Raw genomic sequence first — 24713 nt, forward strand, 5'->3', positions numbered from 1 at the left:
CTTAGGCTTAAACTGGAGAAGGGCTACAAGTCATTTAATCCCTGCCACCTCAAAAATATAGATTATCAACAATGAAATAGTCTTTACTCGTACCAATGGTTAGAAATGACCAGAATATCATTTCCTTCTCTCTCTCCCCAAAAATTTCCTCTTGGATGTGTTCTTTACCCATGCATTGACAGAAAATAACTCCCCTACCCAACCTCTAAAGGTGAACATCTTTAGAGGGAGATTCAAGGTTAGAGTTACCTAAATGACAGTCCCCGATATTCTATGGTGTATCCAATAAGGTTGTCAGGTTCAGAGCCAATTCCATTGCCGGCCTTTAAAAAAATTCCAAAGTTAACCAGTCAATTAGCATGCCAAAAAAAAAAAAAAAAGAGGCTAGAAATCCCAGGCCCAGTTGATGTTCTGTGACACAATCAATTTCCCAGAATCTTGCCCCTTCCTGAACTGGGCCTTTTTCACAAGATTGATGGTCAGATTGAGTCATAGGAAGGAAATGGATTTGGAAAACTCAAGAGTTCACAAAGGTAAAACACTGTTGCAAAGGCTTTATGTCCCTATATCCTGTAGAAGAGTGTTTTGTTTTGTTTTGTTTTTTTCAGGATGGTCTGCAGGTTTTAAATTGCTGAAACCACTACTTTAGAAGCATGAGGAACATAGAGCTTTAAGACCACTGCACTGTACAGATTTCTCAGCTTCCCATTTCTCCTCTTTCCCTCTGGAACATTCTGTGAGGCTGTCTCAGAGCCTTAGAAGTGCTGTTAGAAAATGAAGACTAGGATGGTTATTCCATTCCTAGTTCTAGGAACTAGAGCAATGAGGAATCAGGCGCCTCCATAGTGCAATCTTTGCCTCCTTGCCTGCAGAGGTGAAGAGGAAATGAGTGTGTAAACTTGGGCTGCCTGTAAAGCATCATCAGAGGGAATGTGTGAGAAAAATCTTTGAGTTAAATTATGATATATTCTCTATAGGTTGAAAAGTATCTTTAAGGGGCCAGAGTAATAGCACAGCAGAAAGGGCATTTGCCTTGCACATGGTCAAACCAAGTTGGACCCCAGCATCCCATAAGGTCCCCCAAGCTTGCCAGGAGCTGTTTCTGAATACGGAGCCTGGAGTAAACCCTGAGTGCCACCGGGTGTGACCCAGAAACAAAACAAACAAAAATACAGTGTCTCTAATTGTTCTTTGAGTCAAATCAGTTATCTCTTGGAAATATTTCCATTGTCCAATTAAAAAATAGAAAAAAAAGATAGCTATGAATTACCAACATTGCAATTCTTTGACCTAATCAGAAGAACATGAAAGCAGAATCGGGGCCTGGAGTGCATTTGAGAAAGGTCACCCTCCACCCTCCCAATCTCACCATTGGGCCCAAACATCCTTACAGTCAGAGAGTCCCCCAAAGCAGCAACAACTTTGATGTCTGCAGGTTTCAGTGAATGTACTGAAAAGACAGAGAGACACATGTGAGTCTGAGGGAAAGAACCTGTGGTCACAGTCCTGTGATGCCTGCTCTAAGAAGACAAGAACATGCCCTGCACACATACTGGGCCAGGCAGGACCTGGAGTCCATGGGACACATGGACAGATTTTATAGAAAGTTTTCCGAGAAGAGATAGAATAAATAAATGCAGGCCCTGTGAGATAGATGCTGAGTAGGAAAGAGAATGGATGGACAGAGAAAGGGAAGAATATATCCTGCCCCTGTCCTTCCAGTGGTAAAGTAAGATGGCCGATGTCACAGGACCACATGGGTTCTTATTCCTGTGAGGTAGGGGCAGGGCCTAATGCATGGCCCATTTTTCAGCCTAGTCTGAATTTTCACCAAGAATCCTCATGCCAGGCCATTCCCTCTTCTGAGAATTCCAAGGAACTCTCAGCTAGTTCAACTGTGGGAGTCAGAGCTTCCAGAACCTGAGCCATCCACATCACCCAAGAATTGGGGACTGGAGTAATGTGGGGCTCCCCTATTTCCTCACTCATCTTCTGGGATTCAATATGATACACCTGGGGCCTTGATCCCAGATACAGAGCACATAGGAACCCTTAAATTGTGTAGCTTTGGATGAAGAGGGAGGACTCTGAAACAGCAGCTCAGCTCCTGGCCTGGCCCTCCTTAAGTCTGCTGGGCAGGATAGAGACTGCCCTGGGGAAACAGGTACAAAACATTGACTCTCCGAGATAACCAGCAAGATCCAAGCAAGCAGGTTAGCACTTGGTTAGCACATGACAAATCTTAGTCACTTGGTTAATACCTGACAAATCTTTTTTTTTTACCAAGTCCCATTGTGGAGGGTCCTGGAAGTTGGTGAGTCATGGCGACTTACCTGAGGGGGTTTCTAGAGAAGGGGAGATGTCTATACATGGCAGATTGCTTCCATAGGTCTAGGGATGAAGAAAGAATGCTAACATCTCAGGGTTGAAAGGGAGGAGATTTTCTAAAGCTGGTACCAGCAGACTCCAGGACCCCACCCTGAGGAGGAACCTAGAGGAGCACTGAAAGGAGGGCCCCTGGGAATCTAGAATCTCCTCGAGGTTGGGACCTGATGCCTCATTCAGATTCTTCCATGTTCTGAGGCAGAAACTGGGATAGTCACAAACTGGACCCTCTATGCCTGCCTGCTCCCGCCCCAACACTGAGGAAGAGCCATCTTCAGCATGACTCTGCTGAGATGGGGTGTCCCAGACTGCCCCCTCCAAGCTATCCCCTTGGGGTCCCTCTCTCTGCCCTCTCTGCTTTGTGTGTGGTGGGAGTTATCAGAGTAGAACCTCCACACCTTCATACCCAGTGGGAACGGTTGCCCCCTTTTCCCCTTCCTCTGCCTGCTGGGCTGCCCAATGCACTGAACGGGAACCCAAAGGTAGCAGCATGCAAACCTTCAATTTGTTCTTGATTTTGATCTTGTTCTTTCTGGTGCTCAGGAAGGGCTGGGCCTGGAGAAAGAGTTCGAGAAAGAACCTAGTGCAGCCATTTTCAGGGCTCCTCATACCACTCTCCTAATGCACCCCTGAGACATGCTGATGGGGGCTTCCACATGATCAGCCTCCCCTGCCCCACTTTTCTATATTCCTGTCCATAAGTCTAATGATTGCAGACTCCCTGACAGGGCACACTGGGCCTGTACCCCACTCTTAGGAACAATGAAACATTCAGGGTCCCTGGAGTCATCTTGGATGTTCTCTGCCATCCCCCTCGAGACCCCATTGCTGAAGTGACTTTCTCACTTCTTTATTACAGACCACAACAGAACTATTAAACCCCACTCCCACAGACCCCTGGGCCACATTCTCCTTCAAACATCTGGTCATCTTTCTTCTCAGAGAAGAAAATTGGACACTTAGAGGTAGTGCCTCAGCCAGCCCAGCTCCAACCCCTGGACACCATGAAGCTCTTGAGGATCCAGCCTGGAATCTCAGGTAAGTGAAGCAAAGCTTCCCCTATGGAGCTGGAGCTCCTCATCTTTCTGCCAGTTGAGAGTAAACTTGGATAGGGGAAGAAGAAATTGTTCATTCTCTTTTACTTTAGAAATGAACATCTCAGCTCCAGAGTCAAGAGATCACCACTTGGTCCACCTACCTGCTAAAAAATAATCATTCTAGGGGGCTAGATTAATAGCACAGTGTAGGTGTTTGCCTTGCACATAGTTGACTTGGTTTGATCCCTGGCATCCTCTATAGACCTCAGAGCCTGCCAGAAGAAATTTCTGAGTACAGAGCCAGGAGTAATCCCTGAGTGCCACCAGATATACCCCCAAATTAATTAATTAATTAATTAATTATTCATTCTGCCATGTGGGTAATGCTTTTTTTTTTCAGACAGAGAGAACATCCATCATTCCTCCCCCAACCTTGACATTCTCCTTCAAAATGAGAGTAAGAGAGGGCTACTATTTTCTTCTTTTTGCTTAAGAAAGAGCTTTCTTCAGTCCATAGATGCTAAACTCACTGTGGAAGATTAAACTCCCTGGTGAGACCATGGAACTTTCTAGGCTTCCCAACCACAAGGGACAGCCATCCCCCAAAGTGCAACCAAAATGGGCACTGGGTCTGGTTCACTGAATCTGGCATGGGCAGGGAAGTAAGCAGATCAGAAGGGTAAGAAACTGAGGAGACAGAGTTTCTGGAGACATTTTCAGTAAAACCCAACAAGGATGTTCTAACCCTACCTGGTTAGGACATCTGATAGTAATATTGCTTGTGAAATCATGCTGTCTTGTCTTCTGGCCAACAGGTTCCAGCTAATGCAAGGAGCAAGAAGACAGGGAATAAAAGGGGGTGTTACAAGGAAAAGGTTGGTGTGTAGGTCAGAGTTGGAGAATGGAGGGGTACAGAGAGAACATGGGATTTCTTGTTATTGCTTGGGTAGGTGATCCCAGAAAGGGGCTCTAAAGCCTCTAGAAGCTCCAGAGTTGTCTTCAGACCCAAAGGAGAACTCCACCCTCTTCCCTGTCATCTTACCATGTTGTTCCAGAGGGCACTGGCTATGTGACCATGAGTTTTCTGACTGAAGTGGAAACAGTCAGGAGCAAAGTAAGTTAAGTCAGGCAACCCTTCCTGATGATGGGAGCAAGAGGGGCTGCATTAGGGATGCCATAGGAACTGAAGACCCTAATATCCCAGAACTTTTGTTATCATTACCTCAGTTATGGGCACTTTGAACCTTTCCAAGAATGGCTGCAGGACCACAGTGAAGTCGTCTCTCGTGTCATAGCGCCCGCTCTCAACCAACTTCTCAACCTGCTCCTGTGGAAGGAAGGGTACTGGGTAAGAGGAATATGTCTCTGCTTATCTTGGTGCAATGTCTTTTTCCACGTCCATTCAATAGTTTGACCATACAGTGCAATATATCCATAGTGGAATATAAGCTCCTTGGGAGCCAGCTACCTTTTAGATGTGCCTCTGTCTCAACCACAGGACCTGCCTCAGTTACTTGACCTGGACTCCATAAAGAAGGAGAGGAGAAACCTAGGTAATGGTTTTGATCCCCTTTCAACACATTGAAAGTGATATTAGCATATGCCATTGGGCAAATTATACCACAAATATATACAATATTTGATAGTTTCTCTTGATACCTAGAAAAAAATACAAGGTAGATGAAAATTTATTTTGATAATTTCAAAAATCTAATTATATTGAAGGAAAGAGAGTGGATTTATTTAATAAAGCAAGAAACACAAATTGCAATGCTAACATCAAGATAGCAAGGTCATTTGGATAGGACACAAAATGAGTAAGAGAGGTAAGAGGACATTCTTGGCTTTTCTCTTGATTCTGCTTACATTTACCTCTGTCCCTACATATGTTCAGAAAACGAAAAGGAAGTTCATGACAGTGAATACCTGCCTCAATCCCTTGTGTGTGACATATACCAAGAATATCCCTGAGCATTTCTGGGTGTGGTATCACACATATGCACACACACACACACACACACAAGTATTCATTTATGTGGGAAATTTTCACCTTAATAAAAGCCCCAAGGGAGGCAGGTAGAAAGAAAGAGGGTAAAAGGAAGGTTGAGAGGGAAACTAGAGACATTGGTGGTGGAAATGTGCACTGGTGAAGGTTGTTGTATATGGAATGATTATAACTCAATAATGAACAACTTTATCTGTGGGAAAAAAAACCTACTATGAACAACCTTGTAACCATGGTGTTTTAAATTTAAAAATGTATTTTATATATTAAATATATTATATATTAAATATATATGTATATATTAAAATACATACTTTTAATATATATATACAAATATATATATATATATATATGGGTCAGTCTCCAAAATAATACCCCAAGGTCAGGATAGTCTCCCTGGGCAAAGGAAGTTTAGCCAAGTTTGACCATAAGGATACAAATGTGTGTGCAGGCAGGTAACAAACAGAAGACCATGGCCTTAATGCCAGTCACAAAAGGTACTTACAGATTGTTTATCACCCATGGGCCACCACGATGTAATAATCCCCGTCTTTGCTATAAATGTACCTGCTAACCTGTCAATGCAAGCAGTGACTCAATGTGTCTGGAATCAGAGAATCAGGGTGGAAGACAAAAACTTTATCCATTTATGGTCGGCCTGTCCCTTGTTTGTGGTTGTCAGGCTAGCTTTCCACCTAAACAGCTGTCTCAATTTTGGTGACCAACCTGCAGGGCTGGAGTCTGATCTGATATGCTTTACTGTGGTAAATCACCACATTCAAGTTAGTTTGGGGATGTAGCTCAGTGGCATAGGATGTGCTATGCATGATTGAGGACAAGTGTTTCCATGATAGCTCTACTGCACTAACTAACTCTTCAATATGACTTTGATGGTCAGATCCCTAGGACTCTTTTCTTTTTTCCTGGTGCCTTGCCCTATACTCCTCTAAGCAAGCATAGCTGTTTGTTGCAGGTCTTCTCTCAAGGCCAGAGCCCTGGCTGCCCTCTGTCCCCAAGAGACAAGGAGATGTAGGGGAGAACAGAGGGAAGTACAGCTGGGAGTCCTCAAGAAGACAAATTGAGTTCAGGGATGACAATTAGAAGTATACATCCTTGAGCCCTAATACTCTTCACATGTGCTTTTCTCTCCAAAAGAATATGCAAGGGAGTGGATGAACTGCAAAGAGTATATGAACTTGAGAGAGCATAGGCCTGAACAATATGACCCCAGGTAGGAAGGCAAAAGGCTGCAATTGTTCCTGTGAAGGATTGATCTTGGAGGTGAACCTTCCATCACTTACCTGATACTTCTTATTCACTTCAATAAGGTAATCAAGTTGTGGGTCACCATCAGAAAGCATCATGAGACAAGGACATATACGCCTGCAGAGAAAATGGAAGAGATGCCCTTACTCCACCAGTTCCAAATGCTAGAAAGATGCAGGAATTCAGGCAAGAGATTCAAGATGTATTTAACTTGTGTCAAGCCGTGATAAAGGGAGCTGCATAACTCATGTATGGACTGTACAGTAGAAAGCAGAACATTTACCAGATCATCGTTTGGTCATGAAAATACATTAAATAAGCCCAGTTTACTCCACTCCTGCATGTGGGAGCTGAGACTTGAATTCCCTGACCTGAGACTCAGCTCTGAATTACTGGGGAAGTCATTCTGCAACTCTAAGCTGGCCAGCTATCTAGCAAATATGAGCTTTCAATGTGCATAAGGTGAGCAGGCCAGGATGCTTCCTTTCAAGGAAAGCACAAGCACTCAGCCAGAATAGATGAAGCAGGAATGTTGAGCAGGGAAGAAGCCACAGAAGAAACATTAGGGCCCTGAGTGAGCCTCATCCCAGCCTCAGTGGCTTGGCAAATGCCTAATCTGAATCACTGTAGTCAGTTTCTGGAACCCGGCAGAGACTGGCAGCAAGCAACTTTGGGATAAACCACTATGGAATAGGATCTAAATACTAAATCCCCCAGGAGGCCTAGTGACTGGAGAAAAGAGGCATGGAGTGGAACCAGCACTGCTCAGAATGGCATGCTCTTTTAGAGGTATGCCTTCCAGAAAGTATGGCCCTTCTCAGCTCCCCAGGGCCATCCCAAGGATGGGTAAGGACTGGGCCCTCAGGATTGGTCTGTCTTCGGCCTTCAAGGGAGCCGCCAAATATTCCTTTATTCCTGAAAAAACTTACCCCTTGTGAATTATTCACTCAGCTAGACCCAATATCTTGAAAGTTCTACACCTCAGCCCTCCACATGGCATAGATCTAGGACAAGGGATGAAGATCCGGAAATGGCCTTGCAAGAGGGAAGCTATGTACAATGGGATTGCTTGACTTACAACGACATTATTATTCCTAAGTAGGTACACATTATTGCAACTAGGAGGAGTTATCTTAGTTTAGCTCTGAAGACAGAAGATGAAGACACCTCTCCGGGGCCTTCCCAGGGGTAGGATACTGTCTTCTTGAACCCTGCTGAATAGGATTTGAACATCTTCCTTCTCCCAAGTGGTAAGTGGTACATTTGTGAATGTTCAGCCTGGAACACCTGTACTAGAGTCTCCTCTATCCAAGAGATGGAAGGGGGAAATGTAGGCACTTTTATAAGAAAACCATAGCAGTGGGGTCAAAATGATTGCACAGTGGTAGAGCATTTGTCTTGTATGCAGATGACCTGGGACAAAACCTGTTTCAACCCCCAGCATCACATATGGTCCCCCGAGCCTACCAGAAACAATTTCTGAGCACATTGCCAGGAGTACCTCCTGAGCACCGCCAGGTGTGGCCCCAAAACTAAAAACCAATAAAGAAAACCAAGCAGTGGCCCATAACCATAGCCTGGACCACACTGGCCCACTCCATTCGTCACAAGTTCTTCTTCCCTCCCTAGAGAACCAAAGGGTAGCCTGAGTCTCCATGACATTGAGAGCAGTACTGGAGAAGAAATGAGGCTCCAAGGGGATCTGAGATCCAAAGGAGTGTCAAGAAAGACCTGGGAGAATGAGCATTTGCCTTGATGCAACTAACTCAGGTTCAACTCAGGCACTCTCAGATAGACCCCCAGAACCAACCAGAAGTAATAAATCCTGAGTAGTAGCACTGGAAGTAACCTGGCACTGCCAGGTTTAGCCCCCCAAAATGAAAAAACAACAAAAAAGAAAGCCAGGAATTCTCCTTCCTTCAGTTTTTTCAGATTAGAAGTGTGTGTAGTTGGGTGGGGGTAGTGGGGGGAGTCTCAGACATTCCTCAAATTTCCGCTATTCGATATTTTAAATATCCAAATCATTTTATATTACTAGACGCATATTATCTTTCAAGATATTTTCCATCGCACCTGAGGTAGAGAGCATTGCAGAGAGAGTCTTTAATCTGGGACAATTTCCCTCATGCCACTTAACTCCATGGGTAAAACCATATTCACAAACATCCGGGGGAACCTGAGAAAAGGCACAGCTAAGTTGTCCAAGGAGGTTCGAGGCTGAGCAGCTCCATTCTCTTGTAGGTCTCAAGGGTGACTGATGCTTCCTGCTGCCTCCCAAGTCTATGTCATTGTGTTGGTTTGGCCCGACACTGTCTTTAATCCTCCCAGACCCCTCCCTCTGCTGCTGGCACTGTGACTCCCCTCCTAGTCTCCTGATCAAAGGGTCCTGACATGGAGATCTTAGCAGAAAAAGTGGACTGTCTTGGGAATGTTAGATCCAGAAGGTGACTGTGAGAGTTCTGCTCAGAGGATCCAGGGGTCATACCTCAGCGTGAAGGATGTCCAGAGCATGTTGAATGTTGCAAAGGAAGGCTTCAGAGAATGGATGGGCCTGCAGAAGAGGAAACGTCTCTAACACCACTCCACACCCAAAATCTATGATCAGGGAGTAGTCTCTGTAAGGTCTCTCCTTCCTGAATATCACCCATATGGCCAATGTTGATACCCAGGTTTGCCTTGGTGCCCCCCCCCCCTCTCTGAATATCTGCACATCTCCCAAGATTGTCATGGACTGTAAACAAATCCTATAAGCTCAGTATAAGGTCATTGCTAAGTCCAACACACAAAGCATACATTTAATATGTTTAACTATCTCATAAAGCCCAATAACCTTTTTTATTTGGGGGGCCAAACCCAGTGATGCTCAGGGGTTACTCCTGGGGGGCTATGTGCTCAGAAATGGCTCTTGCTTGGGGTGACCATATGAGATGCTAGATATGGCACTGTGATCATCCTGGGTCAGCTGCATGAAAGGCAAAGAACCTACGCGCTGCACCATTGCTCTGGCCTTCCATGTCTAAGCCACTGATAATAATTTCTATATCTCCATTAAAGTGACGATTTAGAAAGGCCCATCAAATGAAATTTCTGAATTTTCCTGATGCAGATAACTGATGACCACCACTTTTCATCAAAAGGCCAGCTGTGGAAGCTTTCTTCTCCTGTGAAGAGTTGAGGAATTTCCAAAGAGATATTTTCTGAAAACTCACATGTCAGGGTACTGATGTTATATTCCCTTTATGTTGTTCAGCCTAAAATTTATTTCTCTCTCATATATTTCCAAGCCAAAATATGGCCTCAATCAAATTTTTTTGTACAGGAAATTTTCAAGTACCAAACAAAACCAAGACAATTTGCTTCTCTCTGTCAACCTTATTTACATCAAAAAGCCTGGTCAGAAACTTAGCTCTGAGTTATTCTAAACTTCTTGCCATATGCAAAAGTTACATTTCTTTGACCTGGCTCTCTTTTACTCAAAAGCAACTTTTCCTGCCAAGTATAATAGAATCTGTTAGACAAGATTAGCTTCAAAGATCAGTCAGGTGGTTTCCCCTTTTTGATATGTTAACTCTATCCCTTCTAAGTCAGGACTTCTTAAAGAGATCCTTTTCACCTGAGCTGCCTAGCCAGTGCAATAGTTATGTATATCTAACAGGCCTGCTGCTAATGTTTCAGTTTTTCTAAAATTCCTGTCCTTTGTCCATGCAGAAATTCCTCCCATACTATGACTATCATTTAATACTCCTCACTTGGAGATTAAATTTGAAGCACACCTGCCAGAGCATGTTTCCCCATACATTCATGGTGTGGTCTCATTTTTTTTAAATGTCCATCATACGCCAGTTTGTGCAATCCCATATTCTGCAAGCAGTATTTATTGAATTCCTCTGGCGCTGTTGAACTAAAGCTTCTGACAGCAAACTGGCACCCAATAAACATTTTTCAAAAGAAAATGTTTCTCCATAATCACAGGAAATGCTAGAGATAGACATTTAATAAAATGTAGTCAGTGGCATTTAAGGGATGCTTCATTATAGAAAACTCATTTCCTTCTGTACATGGACCTGTTTTCTTTGTTAAAAATGTTCATAATATGGGGCCGGAGCAGTGGCCACAAGGCAGTAGGGCAAGTGCCTGCATGTGGCTAACCTAGATGAGCATGTTCAATCCCCACAGCGTCCCATGTGAGCCCCAAGCCAGGAGTGATTACTGGAGTGCATAGCCAGTAGTAACCCCTGAGAGTCACTGGGTATTTCCCAACTCCCTCAAATGTACATAATATTGAGATAGAATATAGTACAAGGGCTAAAGGGTTTGTCTTGCACAGTCAACTTGGATTTAATTCTCAGCACAATATATGGTCCCCTAAGCACCACCAAGAATGATCCTGGAACAGCAAACCAAGATTAAGACCTAAGCAATTCTAGATGTGATCCCAAACTAAAGCAAAAAATAATTCTGGCTATTTCTTTTCAAATACACTAAATATAAGGGAGAAGAAGTCAGACATGTCCAGCATAGGTAAATTAAATGGGAGCTATTGGAGTTAAGTTGGAGCTTCACACAAAGGAGCACACCACCCAATTACCACCAGTTGCTACTACTAAATATGGCTCAAGCCCCTCTCCATAAATAATAAAAAAAAAATCTATGGATTTATGGAATGAATTCCTGCCACAGTTGAGAGACAAGTCACTTGTATGGTTTCAAATATTCCGAATCTCCGGAATAAGTACACTAAACCCTCACAGGATGGAAACCTCACTCTAGGTGTGAAGCTCAAAATGACAAAACTCTCAATATTTTGAAACTACCTGCCTGAGAATTTGATGGCTTTAGAGAGTAGACACTACATGGGTGGGGAGTTCTAGATTGTCCTCCTGCAAGTCTCTCTCTTGAAGGTATTAATTTGGGACCAATACTTGGTTGGAATCCAAGCCAGTCCCCAAGAGTGGAGCCCAAAAACCCAATATACCAATGAATCAGGTTGTCCACTCCAGACATCTATAGTAGAAATTCTACCAGGAAGGCCTAAGTGTTTGTGTTAAGGGTCCTAGGATCATACTTACCTGGTCATTACACAAATCACAAAGGTCATCACCTCCTATAAATATGGTTAGTAATTTCCAATCTTCCTTATAATTTATTTTCTGAAATTAAAAGGAAACAAGCATGTGAACATGGAACCCAAAAATTATGCCAGTAAAAGTGTAAAAGTGCTTAAGAATATCCTTTTTGGGAGGTTATAACTATAGCATATCAAATAGGGCATTTTCTTGCACATAGTTGACCCAGGTTCTATCCCAGCATCCAATATGGTCTTCTGAGCCTCTAGGAGTGATTTGTTTTTGGTTTGTTTTTGTTTGTTGGATTGATTTGTTTTATTTTGTTTTGCCACAGGGCCTTCAGTGCTGTTGGTGCTCAGGGGTTACTCCTGGCTCTGTGCTTCAGAAATGGCTCCTGGCAGGCACAGGGGACCAGATAGGATGCTGGGAACTGAACCGGGTTAGGGTCTATCAGAGTTGAATGTATGCAAGGCAAATGCCCTACTGCTGTGCTATTGTTCCAGCCCCTGCCAGGAGTGATTTCAGAGTGCAGAACCAGGAGTAACTCCTGAGTGTTAAGGCGTCTCTGCCCCCCTCAAATAACCTGTATGGATCTTCACACACCAACGGGTTTCATGAACATTAATATCTTCTATCATTTGATCTGGGGTCACAGATCCCAGGTGTCAGATCATTTGTGGGGGGTTTTGTGTCTATGTGAACATACAATTTTTTATTTTATTTTACTGTGTTTATTTTTTATTGATAGTGAGATAAGCAGGAGAATTCCCACCAATGTGGTAATAGGAATTAGATTACCTCTGCCTACCACCACCCCAAACCTGCTCCAGTGGTTGTTTTTAAGTTAGACTTTCCATGTGGTCCTGCACACTGACCAGTCTACCTTCCATGTCTCCGTGCATTTCTCCTGCCCGCTAAACTACCCCTCCCAAAATGTCCTAATTTGAGTGGTTCCAGGTGCTGCTCCTACTCACCTTGTCATTTTTCAACATTGTTATAATCATGTTGACCTGGTTAGGCAGATCCCTGTGGACACACACAGGAAAAAAAAGTGTTATATAAAATAGACTCTAGGACAGCAGCAAGAAAGTAGGAGTATGTGGCAGAGAGAGCAGGGGTCCAACAGGAAATTGAGAAGGGTCTGGGATGGACCTTCTCCAGGGAAGTTGGAATGATGCCCCTACTCCTACAATTTAGGCCCCTTCCTATTCAACATCCTCTGGATGTGAGAAGGCACAATTCACCAAACTGCTATTTGCAAGTGCAGCACTAATAGTGGAATTGCTTTCTGACTGGTTGATTTGCTTCTCTCTGCCAAGTCACTTCATTCAAGGTCAACAAAGGGTGTTGTGTTGCTCCTCACAAATGTGCTTTTCTCTCATGATTGGCATGAGCTCAGCCCCTCAGCCATCTGCTCATGTGTTAGAGTCAGACAAGCCTAAGTTGGATCTTGCAATTTAGTTGCCTCTTGCTGCCTATGGAATGCCCATTCTTGGTACTCTGAGATGACATACATGGAGATAAAGCCCTCATCTCAGGGGATCAGAGAAATAGGCAGTAAGATAGGCAGAGTAGCCCCCTAGGAGAGCAAAAGCCAAGATTGGCACCAGGTTTCCTGGGTTTAAATCACAAGTTTACCATTAACCAGTTCTGAAAATTGATTAAGTACTTAGTCTTATAAAAATCTCAGGTTTTTCCTTGATAAATGATAAATTTCTTCAGAGAGCTGCTGGTTTCTTAAACTCGGGGGTGGGAGGGAGAAGGAAGGAGTCTTCCTGGTGAAACTGCCCCATAATTCTAGTTTATTGACAAAATAAAACATTCCCGTTTCCAATTAGGTACCTACTGAGAGACCACTAAAAACATAGACTAGCAAATGATAAACAAGATTAGAAATAATCTTTTTGGGGGCCTAGACGGTGGCGCTAAAGGTAAGGTGCCTGCCTTGCCAGCGCTAGCCTAGTGACGGACCGCGGTTCGATCCCCCAGTGTCCATATTGGTCCCCCAAGCCAGGAGCAACTTCTGAGCGCGATAGCCAGGAGTAACTCCTGAGCGTTACTGGGTGTTGGCCCAAAAACCAAAAAAAAAAAAAAAAAAAAAAGAAACAAAAGAAATACTCATATGAGGATGCTAGATCAAGAATACAGCAAATTGGGCATTTTTCTACATACAAATTGATCCTCGGTTATACCATATTTGATCATTAGTCATACCTAAGCCTGCCAGGAGTAATCCCTGCACACAGAGAAATAATAATCTAATGAAATCAGTTCTCGATTACTGCCACAACATTATCCAACAACACAATCATCATCATCAAGACCAAAGTCCTTGGTTGGAGGCAGGACAAAGATTGAAGAGCAAAATGAACCTGGGTGAACTCTACCAGGAGGCAAAATAATCAGAACAGAAACAACACTAAGTTCTGTAAGAGATACGATGGGAAGGACAGGCACAAAAACTCTATGGGGCATTCCAGTGAATATCTGCAGAGGATCATAACCAGTTGAGTGAATGACAAACTTATGTGGTTGTATGGTCATTGGTGCTGAGGGTAGGGCAACCAAAACTGAAAAGTGGTGGAAAGTTACACCCAAAGGGCTGGCTGCAAGAAGAGTATGAGTTAAGAAAGAACAGTGAAGGGCCCGGAGAGATAGCACAGCGGCGTTTGCCTTGCAAGCAACCGATCCAGGACCAAAGGTGGTTGGTTGGAATCCCGGTGTCCACATATGGTCCCCCCGTGCCTGCCAGGAGCTATTTCTGAGCAGACAGCCAGGAGTAACCCCTGAGCATCGCCGGATGTGGCCCAAAAAACAAAAAAACAAAAAAAAACAAACAAAAAAAAAAAAAACAAAGAAAGAACAGTGAAAACCATAAGCCCTAGTCACCTTACAGGCCTTCCAGCTCTCCCATAACACAAGCCTAAACAGGAAGCTAGTTACACACCAGCAGGAACCTAGAAGAAAAGTATAAAATAAACTCAGAATCATATGGCACCTTACACATAAAGAGAAAGCACTGGAAAGCACTTTGACCTAGCTTCTAACAATATGTGGTGCCAAGCAATTACAACATTGTCCCTCATACCACACCCCATTCCATACTTAAATTCAGGATGAAAGTTAAATTAATATTCCTCTAGGTCTGGAAAGCCAAAACTCCCTCACCTGAGGTCTGAAATAGAAAGCCAAAAAGCCAGATACAACAGAAACTTGAAAGATCACCAGAGAATACTCTAAAGATTTTATGCATAAGTATGGAAAACCTAGAAAAAAACATGGATATATTTCCTAGAGTCTTATACTTCCAGAATATTCTGGAGGAAACAGAGCTTCTGAACATATTAGTTTCAGGTAAGGAAATCAAATTGGTAATTCAAAGGCTCCCACCGAAAAAAAATAAAAAATAATTCCATGGCCAAAGAAGTGTTAGAGAGTCATTGCAAACCTTGAAAGAAGATCTATTTTCAATCCTTCTCAAGCTCTTCAGAAAAATTAAATTAAATGATACTTAAAGGGAATATATACCATCTTAAAATGAGGGAATATGGGTTCAATTCTGAGTGCAGTGGGCCGGGGACCATTTATATGCAAAACCTCTATTATTTATATCCAAACTTCTGTTAGGGCCTCCTGTATTCAATATTTGACCTTCTTAACCCCCAGGCCAGCCTCCAGCCCTTCAATCAAAGAACTCAGTCCACACTAGGTCAAAAGGACCTAATGTCTCCCTAGTGACCCCTACTCACTCTGAGAAGGCTCCTGTCACAGCTTGGTTTAGCCTGGCTCAGCAGTGGTCTGTTTCCCGTGCCAATCGAGTAGCCCTTCAAGTAAGAGTTGAATTGCCGGAGGATGTCTAGAAATAAGAGGAAGAGATGTGAGATGAGCTTAGTAATTCCCCCAACAGACTCTCCAAGTTCCCTTGATGAAGTGTCATTGGGTTTGGCAGAAAAAATGAAACATTCCTCAACCTTACTGCTTCCAGCACAGAAGAAAATCTTTGGGGACTGGAGGGGTAGAACCTTGGCCTTGCAACATGTCCAACCCCATGTTTGATTCCCTTGTGGTCACCATAGCCCTGCAGGAGTAACCCCTAAATACAGATCCTAGATTAGCCCTGTGCACAGCTGAGTGTGGCTCACCAAAATAAACAAAATAATTTAAAAATCTATAAAGCTTTACCCTTGTAATATTTTATTATGACTCAATGCAAAATTTGGGGAGCAATAAACCAGACACTTTCCTCAAGAATAATACAGTTGGCTAATAGTCATATGATTAAGTGCTCTTCATCATTTATGATCAGAGAAACACAAATAAAACCAAGGAGGCATTCTCTCACACCAGTGAGAATGACATATGTGGGCCCAGAGAGATAGCACAGCGGCATTTGCCTTGCAAGCAGCCGATCCGGAACCAAAGGTGGTTGGTTCGAATCCCGGTGTCCATATGGTCCCCCGTGCCTGCAGGAGCTATTTCTGAGCAGACAGCCAGGAGTAACCCTGAGCACCGCCGGGTGTGGCCCCCCCCCCAAAAAAAAGAATGACATATGTATTTGAAAAGTCTGAAAATGACCATTGCTGGCAGGAAGGTGGTCAGGAAGGAACCCTCATCCACTGTTGGTGGGAATGTCAACTGTTTCGATCTATGAAAAACAAGAATAGAAATTCCATTCAAGGGTCAGAGTGATAGCACAGTGGTAGAGTGCTTGTCTTGAATGAGGCTGACCCCAGGACAGACCTGGGTTCAATCTCCTGCATCACATATCGTCCCCCAAGCCAGGAGCTATTTCTGAGCACATAGCCAGGAGTAACACCCCAAACAACACAGGTGTGGCCAAAAACCAAACAAACAAACAAACACACACACACAAAGAAAATCCATACAAGCTGGAGTATGATACCACTTCTTGGCTTTGACCCTCAAACACCAATATTAATTTTGGGGGACAGAGCAGTGGTCCAAGAGGTAGGGTGTTTGCCTTGCATACCCCTAACCTAGGACAGACGGGTTCAATCCCCCAGTGTCCCCATATGGTCCCCCAAGACAGGAGCGATTTCTGAGTTCTTAGCAGGTGTAACCCCTGAGCATCGCCAGGTGTGGCCCAAAAAATAAAAAAAAATTTACCAAAACATTAAATTTTCTAATGTTACATGAGCACTTATGTGCATTGCAGTGCTTAGTACAATAGTCAAAATAAGGGAAATCAAATGCCCAACTACAAATGAATGATCAGGAAGCAGTAATCTACAATGAATAATAGCAGCTGTAAAAAATAAAATAAAAAGTTGCTGCTACATGAATGGGAACTAGAGGGCATCCTGCTAAGTGAAGGAGTCAGAAGGGAAGGGGTAGATAGAGGAGGAAGATCTCCCTTATGTGTGGGACTTAAAGGTACAGATGTTCAAAGGCATAGAACTGGAAATTTGGTCCCACAAAACTGGAGATTTAGTCCTGACCTTACAGGAGAAAAAGGGCAGGTGTTGAACAGGAAGGGTCTTTGGGATCTTGATAAAGAGAAGTTGGCATTCTGGTGGCAGAGATGTAGTTGGAATGATGCATCTCCAGAAAATAGTATTGTTTATATTATTATTAAACAGTGTTGTCAACCACAACAATATCTCAATGAAGATTTATTTTTTTTAAAAAGGATATTGATTGGTTTTATTCTCAGAAATTGCTTCTTCCAATTAGTTGTGCTTTTTTATTTTCAACTTCTATAATCTTTAGCCCAGTGATTTTGGGGGTGTAAGGGGGAACATCTGGCTGTGCTCAGTGCTTACTGCTGATTCTGCACTTAAGAAATCACTCCAATATCTCACGGAGGACTATCTGGTGTGCCAAAAATCAAACCCAGGTCAGCTACATATAAAGTAATGCCTTCTCTGCCTGCTGTACTTTTGAGCCCTTGATCAGTGATTTTTTTTTTATTATTTTTTCCTTAGATTGGCCTTGTTGAACTTCTCATCCACTGAACAGCTCAATCCAGTGAGCAAGTCCTTACAATTGTTGCTAGCAAGTCTACACCAGTGAGTTTTATAATCTGATATGTGTCAGGTCCTCTGGATCTTTTGTCATCATTCACTCATTCAGTGCACATGAATTCCTCCACTTCTTGCCTGGTCTGCTTCAAAGTCTGTTTGCAGCTCACAGCCCCACAGTCTACTCCTTCCTACTCACCAAAGCATCCCAAATTCTTCCACATCAGACAATACACTTCGACCTCTAGCTTATGTTAGACCTAGATATAAGGAAAACACCTGTGCAAGAACAAAACCAAACCCTGTACTAAATGTAACAGGATTATTCTTAATCTCACTGATCCCTCCTTTCTTTCTTTCCTGAACCATCTCTTAATGACTTGGACTAAGATGTTGTCTGAGCACTTCTTTCCTCTCTTATTTGCTTTATTCCATGGATGAGCACAATTTCTCTTTAAGATATAAAGACATTTTTATGTGTCTGATATTTTTCTCATACCCATAAGCAGAGCAGAGCCTCTGGAGAAGCAATAAACAATATTCTTGCCACCGGTTTTCCGCCATTCCAGTGGCTACCATCAGGGGGCGCTGTCAAAAATACCTGGGGCGGGTATAATACTCACTGGGCAGGGTAATGATGGTTCTCAGGCTCCTGTCTCCGCCAATGCTGTTGTGGGGTCAAAAGAGAAAGAGTTAAAAAGTTCCAACAAAGCCCCAAACTTTTGATCTGAGAAATGGCCTGGGAACCCAGTGTTTCTTTCCCCTGTTTCCTTTTATTTCAATAGAAAAGGCAGAAAAAAGTGAGCCAAAAGTTCCAAAGAGACTTAAAAGGTTGTGACTGACTTTTGCTGTCTTTCCCTGGGATCTTTTACATGTCGCAAGTGGATGAAGTGGGTACTGGGGTTCTACCTTTCCAACCTAAAGCAGTTTCTCTTGGATGCAGCACCCAGCCAGATACCACTGAAACTGTGTATACAGTCTTTCTACTGTTATTATAATTAATGAAAACAGTTTTTAAAATGTTTTCCCCCTTATTTGTTTTTCCGGTTTGATTTAGGAAGCGCTATTTGAAACGGGGATCGAGCTGAAAGGAGCCCATCTTCCAGACCACTTCTGAGTGTGTAAGGAAATCAAAGTTGGGTGGTACCAAAGTGTGCAGCATTTTAGAGCTGACTCCATCTCTGCTCTCTGTCTCCCTCTTTCTCTACATGCACATCTGCGAGACTTACACAACTCTCCAAATTTATGGGGTTGGAAGACTGTGCACTGGCCTGGGAAAGAAGTCAGGCTTGCCCACTCCAGTCCAGCTAGAGCCAGAAATTCCATAGCTGTCTATTCATGCTGGACACAAGCTAAGTGTTCTGAGAGCTGTCACTCCTGCAGCGTAAGGCAGCCTGATCGGAATCACAACAGAGCACATACGGGCCCATGTGAAGTAACACATGAGGAGGTTGTCCCTAATTTGGGGTTCTTCTTGCTCTTTAACTTACTGGCTGTGATTCTGATCAGATTACTTGCCCTCTCTGAGTCTTGCTTCCTCAGCTGTGAAGTGGAGATTAATAATGCCATCTGGGCACTTAAATTTCCTCTACCTACCATTCAGTGCTCTAGAAGTATGATTGTCCCTTTTGCAGAGATGAAGAGACAAGTTTGGAAGTTACTCTATTTCCCCAAATTCATACAGACCTGGGCATCTGGGTGATGAGACACAATTCCAGCAGCAAAGACTCCCCCTAAGGATATTTCTCAAAGGAATAAATTCAAAGCTGAAGCAGCTTTTCCAACCCTACTCCCCCTCGTCATGTACAGCTCCTGAGAGGGGTAAGTAGTCGTTTGGGAAAGATGACAAAGACTTTCCCCCAGGAAATCTAGAAACTTCTCATGGAAGAAATGGGAGATTCGTCCACTGTTAGGGAATTGTTTCCTATGATGCTCAGGGCATCCTCCCTGTTGATCACAGGGAGTTTTCAGGGCCATGCAACACCAGTACTCACCTCCAGGACAGACCTCGATACTCAGTCAGGATATCCTTGATATCCAGAGGTCTGGACCCAGCCCCATTAGCTGCCTGAGAATGGACAGGAGAAGTTCAGTCACTGTAATGCTAGAAAATCTGTGTCCAGTGATAACTGGGAAATTTGGACAAGTTCTAGAAACCAGAATCTAGATAATTGCTAAGAATTCTGCCTAGGCAGATTTGAGGGGAAAAATACTCCTTTTGGTGGTCCTAGTCTGTGTGTATGTAAATATTTTAGGGGATTATTATGTTACTGACACTTACCCTTATGGTGATTGTGCCCTACCCTAGGATGTGACCTGGCATTCTGCCCCCACCCTAGGGTGGTACCTGATTCTGCTTCCACCATTGGGTGGTATCTGATCCCACCATTGGGTGGTACTTGATTCTGGGGTATAAAAACAAGGGTCTGTGGAAGGCGAGAGGCTTTTGGCTGGAACTGATGCTGAGTCTTTGGACTTCAGTCTTGTCCACTGAATAAAGCTAACATTTCCACAAGCCTGACTGTCTGCGAGCTGTTTACCCGCCGTTTCACCTCAGAACCGTCGGCTGGACAGGGTGGCAGACGCGTGCTCCGAGCTGGAGGGGAAAGACCTCATCCTCCATCCCTCCATCAGTCAACCTCTTCAGGGGCAGACTTGCAACACTAGTTTACTCACATTTGGCCCCTCACTAACAATTCCTTCCTGACTTAGAATAAGTGGAATTACGAAAATTTTCTGACAGTGCGAGGCAGGTTCAGTTTTTCCCAAAATCCCATTTCAGACTCTCAAAACCAATACCTAGACCTACTGAGCAAGTTTGTGTCTCTGGTCTCAAACAAGTCATTTGAGCTGGACTTCTACCAAGATCATGCTAAGGAGGACTTCTGCATGGCCTGGAGGTCACACAGGTGAGATTCAGTGCTTAATCCCTTCAGCCCTGCCTGGAATATATTATATCCTAGTGTCACTCCAAGGAAATGCAGTAGAGTTCTGTGTGACATTGATGAGTCTCCCCATTGGAAAGATCTTCAAGAAGATCAGGATCCTAGTAGGTGGTAATAGACCACACCCAACAGGAAGCTGAGTCATATCCAGCAAGGAAGCATAGGCATGAGTTCAAGGCCAACCTTCTGCTTCTTCCAGTTGACTTTGAGTGGGAAAACATTGCTGCAGACACATCATGAGACTAAGCCCAGAGATGGAGCTCTGGACCTGAAGTCAGATTCCATGAGTTCTTGTCTGTTCCAGCGCCTCAAATTGGGTAGTCAGGGGAACTCCCCTCCTCTTCACCCAGCCTCACATTCTTTACTGGTGGAATTGAGACAGACTTGCTCTGCTCAGGATTTGGTTGAAGATGACAAATGAGTTGATATCACTGGAGAACTCCAGATGGAAAATATGCCAGTTGGGCTTTGAAAAAAGTTAGTTGGTGACTCTGGAAGCTCACAATTAACAATAGTGAGGTTTGTGTCAAATGACTGAGAAGGAGAGGAAGCTGATGTCCAAGAAAATGAGACCATCCAACATGCCACCAGACTCTCCAAAAGGCTGCTTGTGTCTGAAATAGCTCTTTGTGGATCTAGGGTAACACCATGACACAGCTGCAGAGACGGGCTTGGATTAGTCTTAGTCCCTCCATCTTTCTATTTGATCCTCACCCCATTAGTACTTATTCCAGAATCAGCCACAATTTACACTTCGCTTGGAAATTTATCTTGATTTTCCAGCCAGGATGGAACAAAGTCCTAGATCTATGGAGGACCCTCACTATGGGTACAGGACCTAGACTCTTTCCACCACTGATGAGCCAGTTCACTTCCATCTCAAATGCTGTTCCTTCCCACCACCTTTTCTGTGTTCTTTCTCATCCAAGTAACAGGAGATGGAAGTTAAAATGGATGTGGTAAAAGTAGGATGGGCAAAAACTCCAGGATGGGCATATCTCTCTAGGTAGAAAGATATGGGTGTTTAGGACGCAAATATGGCAATCTTTCAGGAATAGAGGTTAGATTTTATTCAGTTCTCTATTAACCAAGATCTTTTCTCCTGCCATCTTTCTTCTAGAATTACTCACCGTAAAAGCATCACCTACAGCTGCTACAATCTTGATGTCAGCTGGCTTCAGTCTGTGAACTAAGTGAGAATAAAAGTTGGGTGAATGAAAGATTGGGGTGAATGTCTATCTCAGCAGACAGACATTACAAGAAAACAAAAATCCACTTTCAACAGCTATTTGGCTGAGCACAATATTTAATATTAAATAATTGACATTGTCCTAAGAATGAGCAATAGCAACATGGGATCCTGACTGCTGGTGTTTCCCTTGGGGTACCAAATGCTGGTTTTGAAGTTGAAATGGGCGCTGGCGTGGGGCTGGAAGACTGTCACTGCTAACTTGATGAAACCTGGTGTCTCCAGATGAAGAATAACTTTCAAGATATGAAAGAACCCCTAGCAGTAAGATTTGGAATGAAGAAAGGAATAGTGATGTAAACATGACCAATCCTTAAAATGTTCTAAGATCTGGTGATAGTTTGACTAAAATATATTTTTATGAAAATTTAATTGAGTTTTACTAAGGTAAAGAAAGATGTATTTATAGCCCAACTCTTTTTTTAACAAATATATCAAAGTGATGTTCACATAACCACAAGTCTGCAAGCATGGAACCCAATCCTTGTGTCCTGCACTATCATATCCCACTCCTAAGCTAAGGTTTGTCCCACCTCATGCTCTTGCAAAAACATTACTATGTACATCGCTTGTATCGGAGTCATATGGGATGTGGTACTCCTATTTCTGACAATACACTGCCTTAAAACTCAGTAAATTTAGTGTAATAACTATTTGACAATTTTCTAGACACATGCAAATAGCAACTTTGTGGTAAGGAAAATAAAGTTAATAGCAGATGCATTATTAGTAGCCCTATCATATAAAAAACTCAACAGAGCCCCTATGCTGCCAACCCCTGTGGAAAACAGTATAGAGGATTCTCAAACTCAAAATTAAGCTGCCATACGATCCAATAATTCTACTTCTGGATATCTATCTCCAGACAGAAAACCATTCATTCAAAACAAAGTATGCATACCATTATTTGTTGTAGCACTGAGTATAATAGCTGAGCTTTGGGATTAACCTACATGTCCAATGATAGATTAATGGATCATGAATATATGGTATAGATGCACAATGAATTATTACATATCTATTTATAAATACATACTATGTAATATTTATTTCATAATTCTTTAATGATGAGATTATGTAATTTATTACAACATGAATGGAACTGGAATATATTAGCTACATGTACGTCATAAGAAAGGTAAACACAAGATGATGTCACTTATATGTAGTATTTAGGATAACTGGATGAGGGAATGTTTTAAAGGAAGATGCCTAAATCACTTTTGACCCCAGAGTGTAGGAAGGAGAAGGAAAGTGAAATGGAAGGGGGAAGAAATGGAAAGAAACAGGGAGCAAAGGCCAAGAAGATTCAAGTACATCAATGGTGTTATGGAATGATAGAGCTAAATATCCAAGACACAAAGTCCACATTGAAATTATGAGACACAAACTTTAACAACCAAATTTTAAAAGGTGCATGAAAAGATGGCAGACTGGGAGGTGGGGGAGCAAAATAATGTAGGGGGAAGGGCAATCTGGGAACCATTAGCACTGGTGGGGATTGGTTCTGGAATATTGTATGTCTCAAACTCAATTATTAATAACTTTGCAAATTACAGTGCATTAATGAAGCTTTTTATATTTTGTTTAGAAATCAAGGAAAAATTCACTTCACATAAAATTAACCATATAAATCAACATCCATTTAGCTCATACACCATGTTCAATGAATCACCTCTACCTAGTTGCATACATGTTCATCAGTTTCAGGGAACTCACAAAATCACTCTAGAGACTCCCAGCCCCCAGCCCTACCTCAGTCACTTGGTATCACTGATCTGTTCTGATTTCTGGATACCTGATAAGGGGTTCATCTCAAAGGAAGCATTCTCAGGGCACACAAGTTGTATGTCTTCTTGCTGAAATGGGACACACAGAAACATAAGCAAGGGGGATATTGCAATATGTGAGATCATGAGAAAGGGAGCATCTATTTTGGAAATTTCCACTTCACCATGAAAGTCAAGACTTCATTCTCTCCTTCAACACTCCTGCATGAAAATAGGAGGCAGAAATGGTGGCAGGACCAAATCCATCTCACCAGCACCAGTCCCTAGTCCTTTGAAAACAAGTATATCCATGACCTCTAAATTTTTTCAGCGCCTCCATGTAGAAGAATGCAGGATGCCCCATTTCACCCTGAAAGGCAGGATCAGAAAGATCCATGAGCTAAGCAAAAGAGGATTCAGGCTTATATGACCCCTACTAGTACGGAACTGTCTTGTGAGGACCAGTTTCTCCATTCTTCAGGTTATAGAACTTATTCTATTTATCTATTCTTTCTGATTTTTGTTGGGTTTTCTTAATTTTTCTCTTATGGGTTGCAAGGGGAGACTGTGTTTGATAGGGAGTCACACATGACTGTGCTCAGGAATCACACTTGGCAGGACTCAGAGAACCAGGTGTTGTGCCTGGATCAAATTCAGATTGGCCACTGCAAGCCTAGCAATTTCCCAATACACTATCTCTCCACCCCACATATTTCTGCACTTTCCTACCTTTCTTGTCAGACTAAGGACTGATAAATTCAAAAGAACTTTTCAGAGTTGTCAGAGATTTTGAGGTAAGGAACAGGAAAGGGGTGAAAGTATCTATTCTTATTTCAAAATGATAGAAAAGCAGGCAGTGCTGATCTTCCTGGCATACCCCAATCCCGTATGTGAAGCCACAGGGTGCCGACTGCTCAGGCTGTTCTAAAGATGGGGTCATAGGTGGAATGATAGAGCTAAAACTTACACAACTCTCCAATAGATAGAGGAGGAAAGATCTCCCTTATGTG

At 43.0% G+C, this 24713-nt stretch overlaps 1 protein-coding gene across 1 annotated transcript in view; it reads right to left on the reverse strand.

Annotated features, from left to right (window-relative positions):
• The window catches only part of PLB1 (phospholipase B1), a 112318-nt gene that overhangs the window by 67740 nt on the left and 19865 nt on the right, over nt 1-24713 (reverse strand). Inside the window, exons 10-25 of the mRNA XM_049784689.1 lie at nt 23733-23793; nt 22051-22170; nt 21816-21874; nt 19735-19808; nt 18342-18407; nt 12734-12785; nt 11763-11843; nt 9179-9244; nt 7065-7120; nt 6729-6810; nt 4645-4749; nt 4465-4560; nt 4173-4244; nt 2334-2391; nt 1392-1450; nt 250-323 (exon numbers count right to left, since the gene is read on the reverse strand). Of these exons, the coding sequence (XP_049640646.1) occupies nt 250-323; nt 1392-1450; nt 2334-2391; nt 4173-4244; nt 4465-4560; nt 4645-4749; nt 6729-6810; nt 7065-7120; nt 9179-9244; nt 11763-11843; nt 12734-12785; nt 18342-18407; nt 19735-19808; nt 21816-21874; nt 22051-22170; nt 23733-23793 (1181 nt within the window). The remainder of the gene's footprint in view (nt 1-249; nt 324-1391; nt 1451-2333; nt 2392-4172; nt 4245-4464; nt 4561-4644; nt 4750-6728; nt 6811-7064; nt 7121-9178; nt 9245-11762; nt 11844-12733; nt 12786-18341; nt 18408-19734; nt 19809-21815; nt 21875-22050; nt 22171-23732; nt 23794-24713) is intronic.

The sequence above is a fragment of the Suncus etruscus genome, chromosome 12 (assembly GCF_024139225.1).
Source record: "Suncus etruscus isolate mSunEtr1 chromosome 12, mSunEtr1.pri.cur, whole genome shotgun sequence".
Lineage (NCBI taxonomy): Eukaryota > Metazoa > Chordata > Mammalia > Eulipotyphla > Soricidae > Suncus > Suncus etruscus.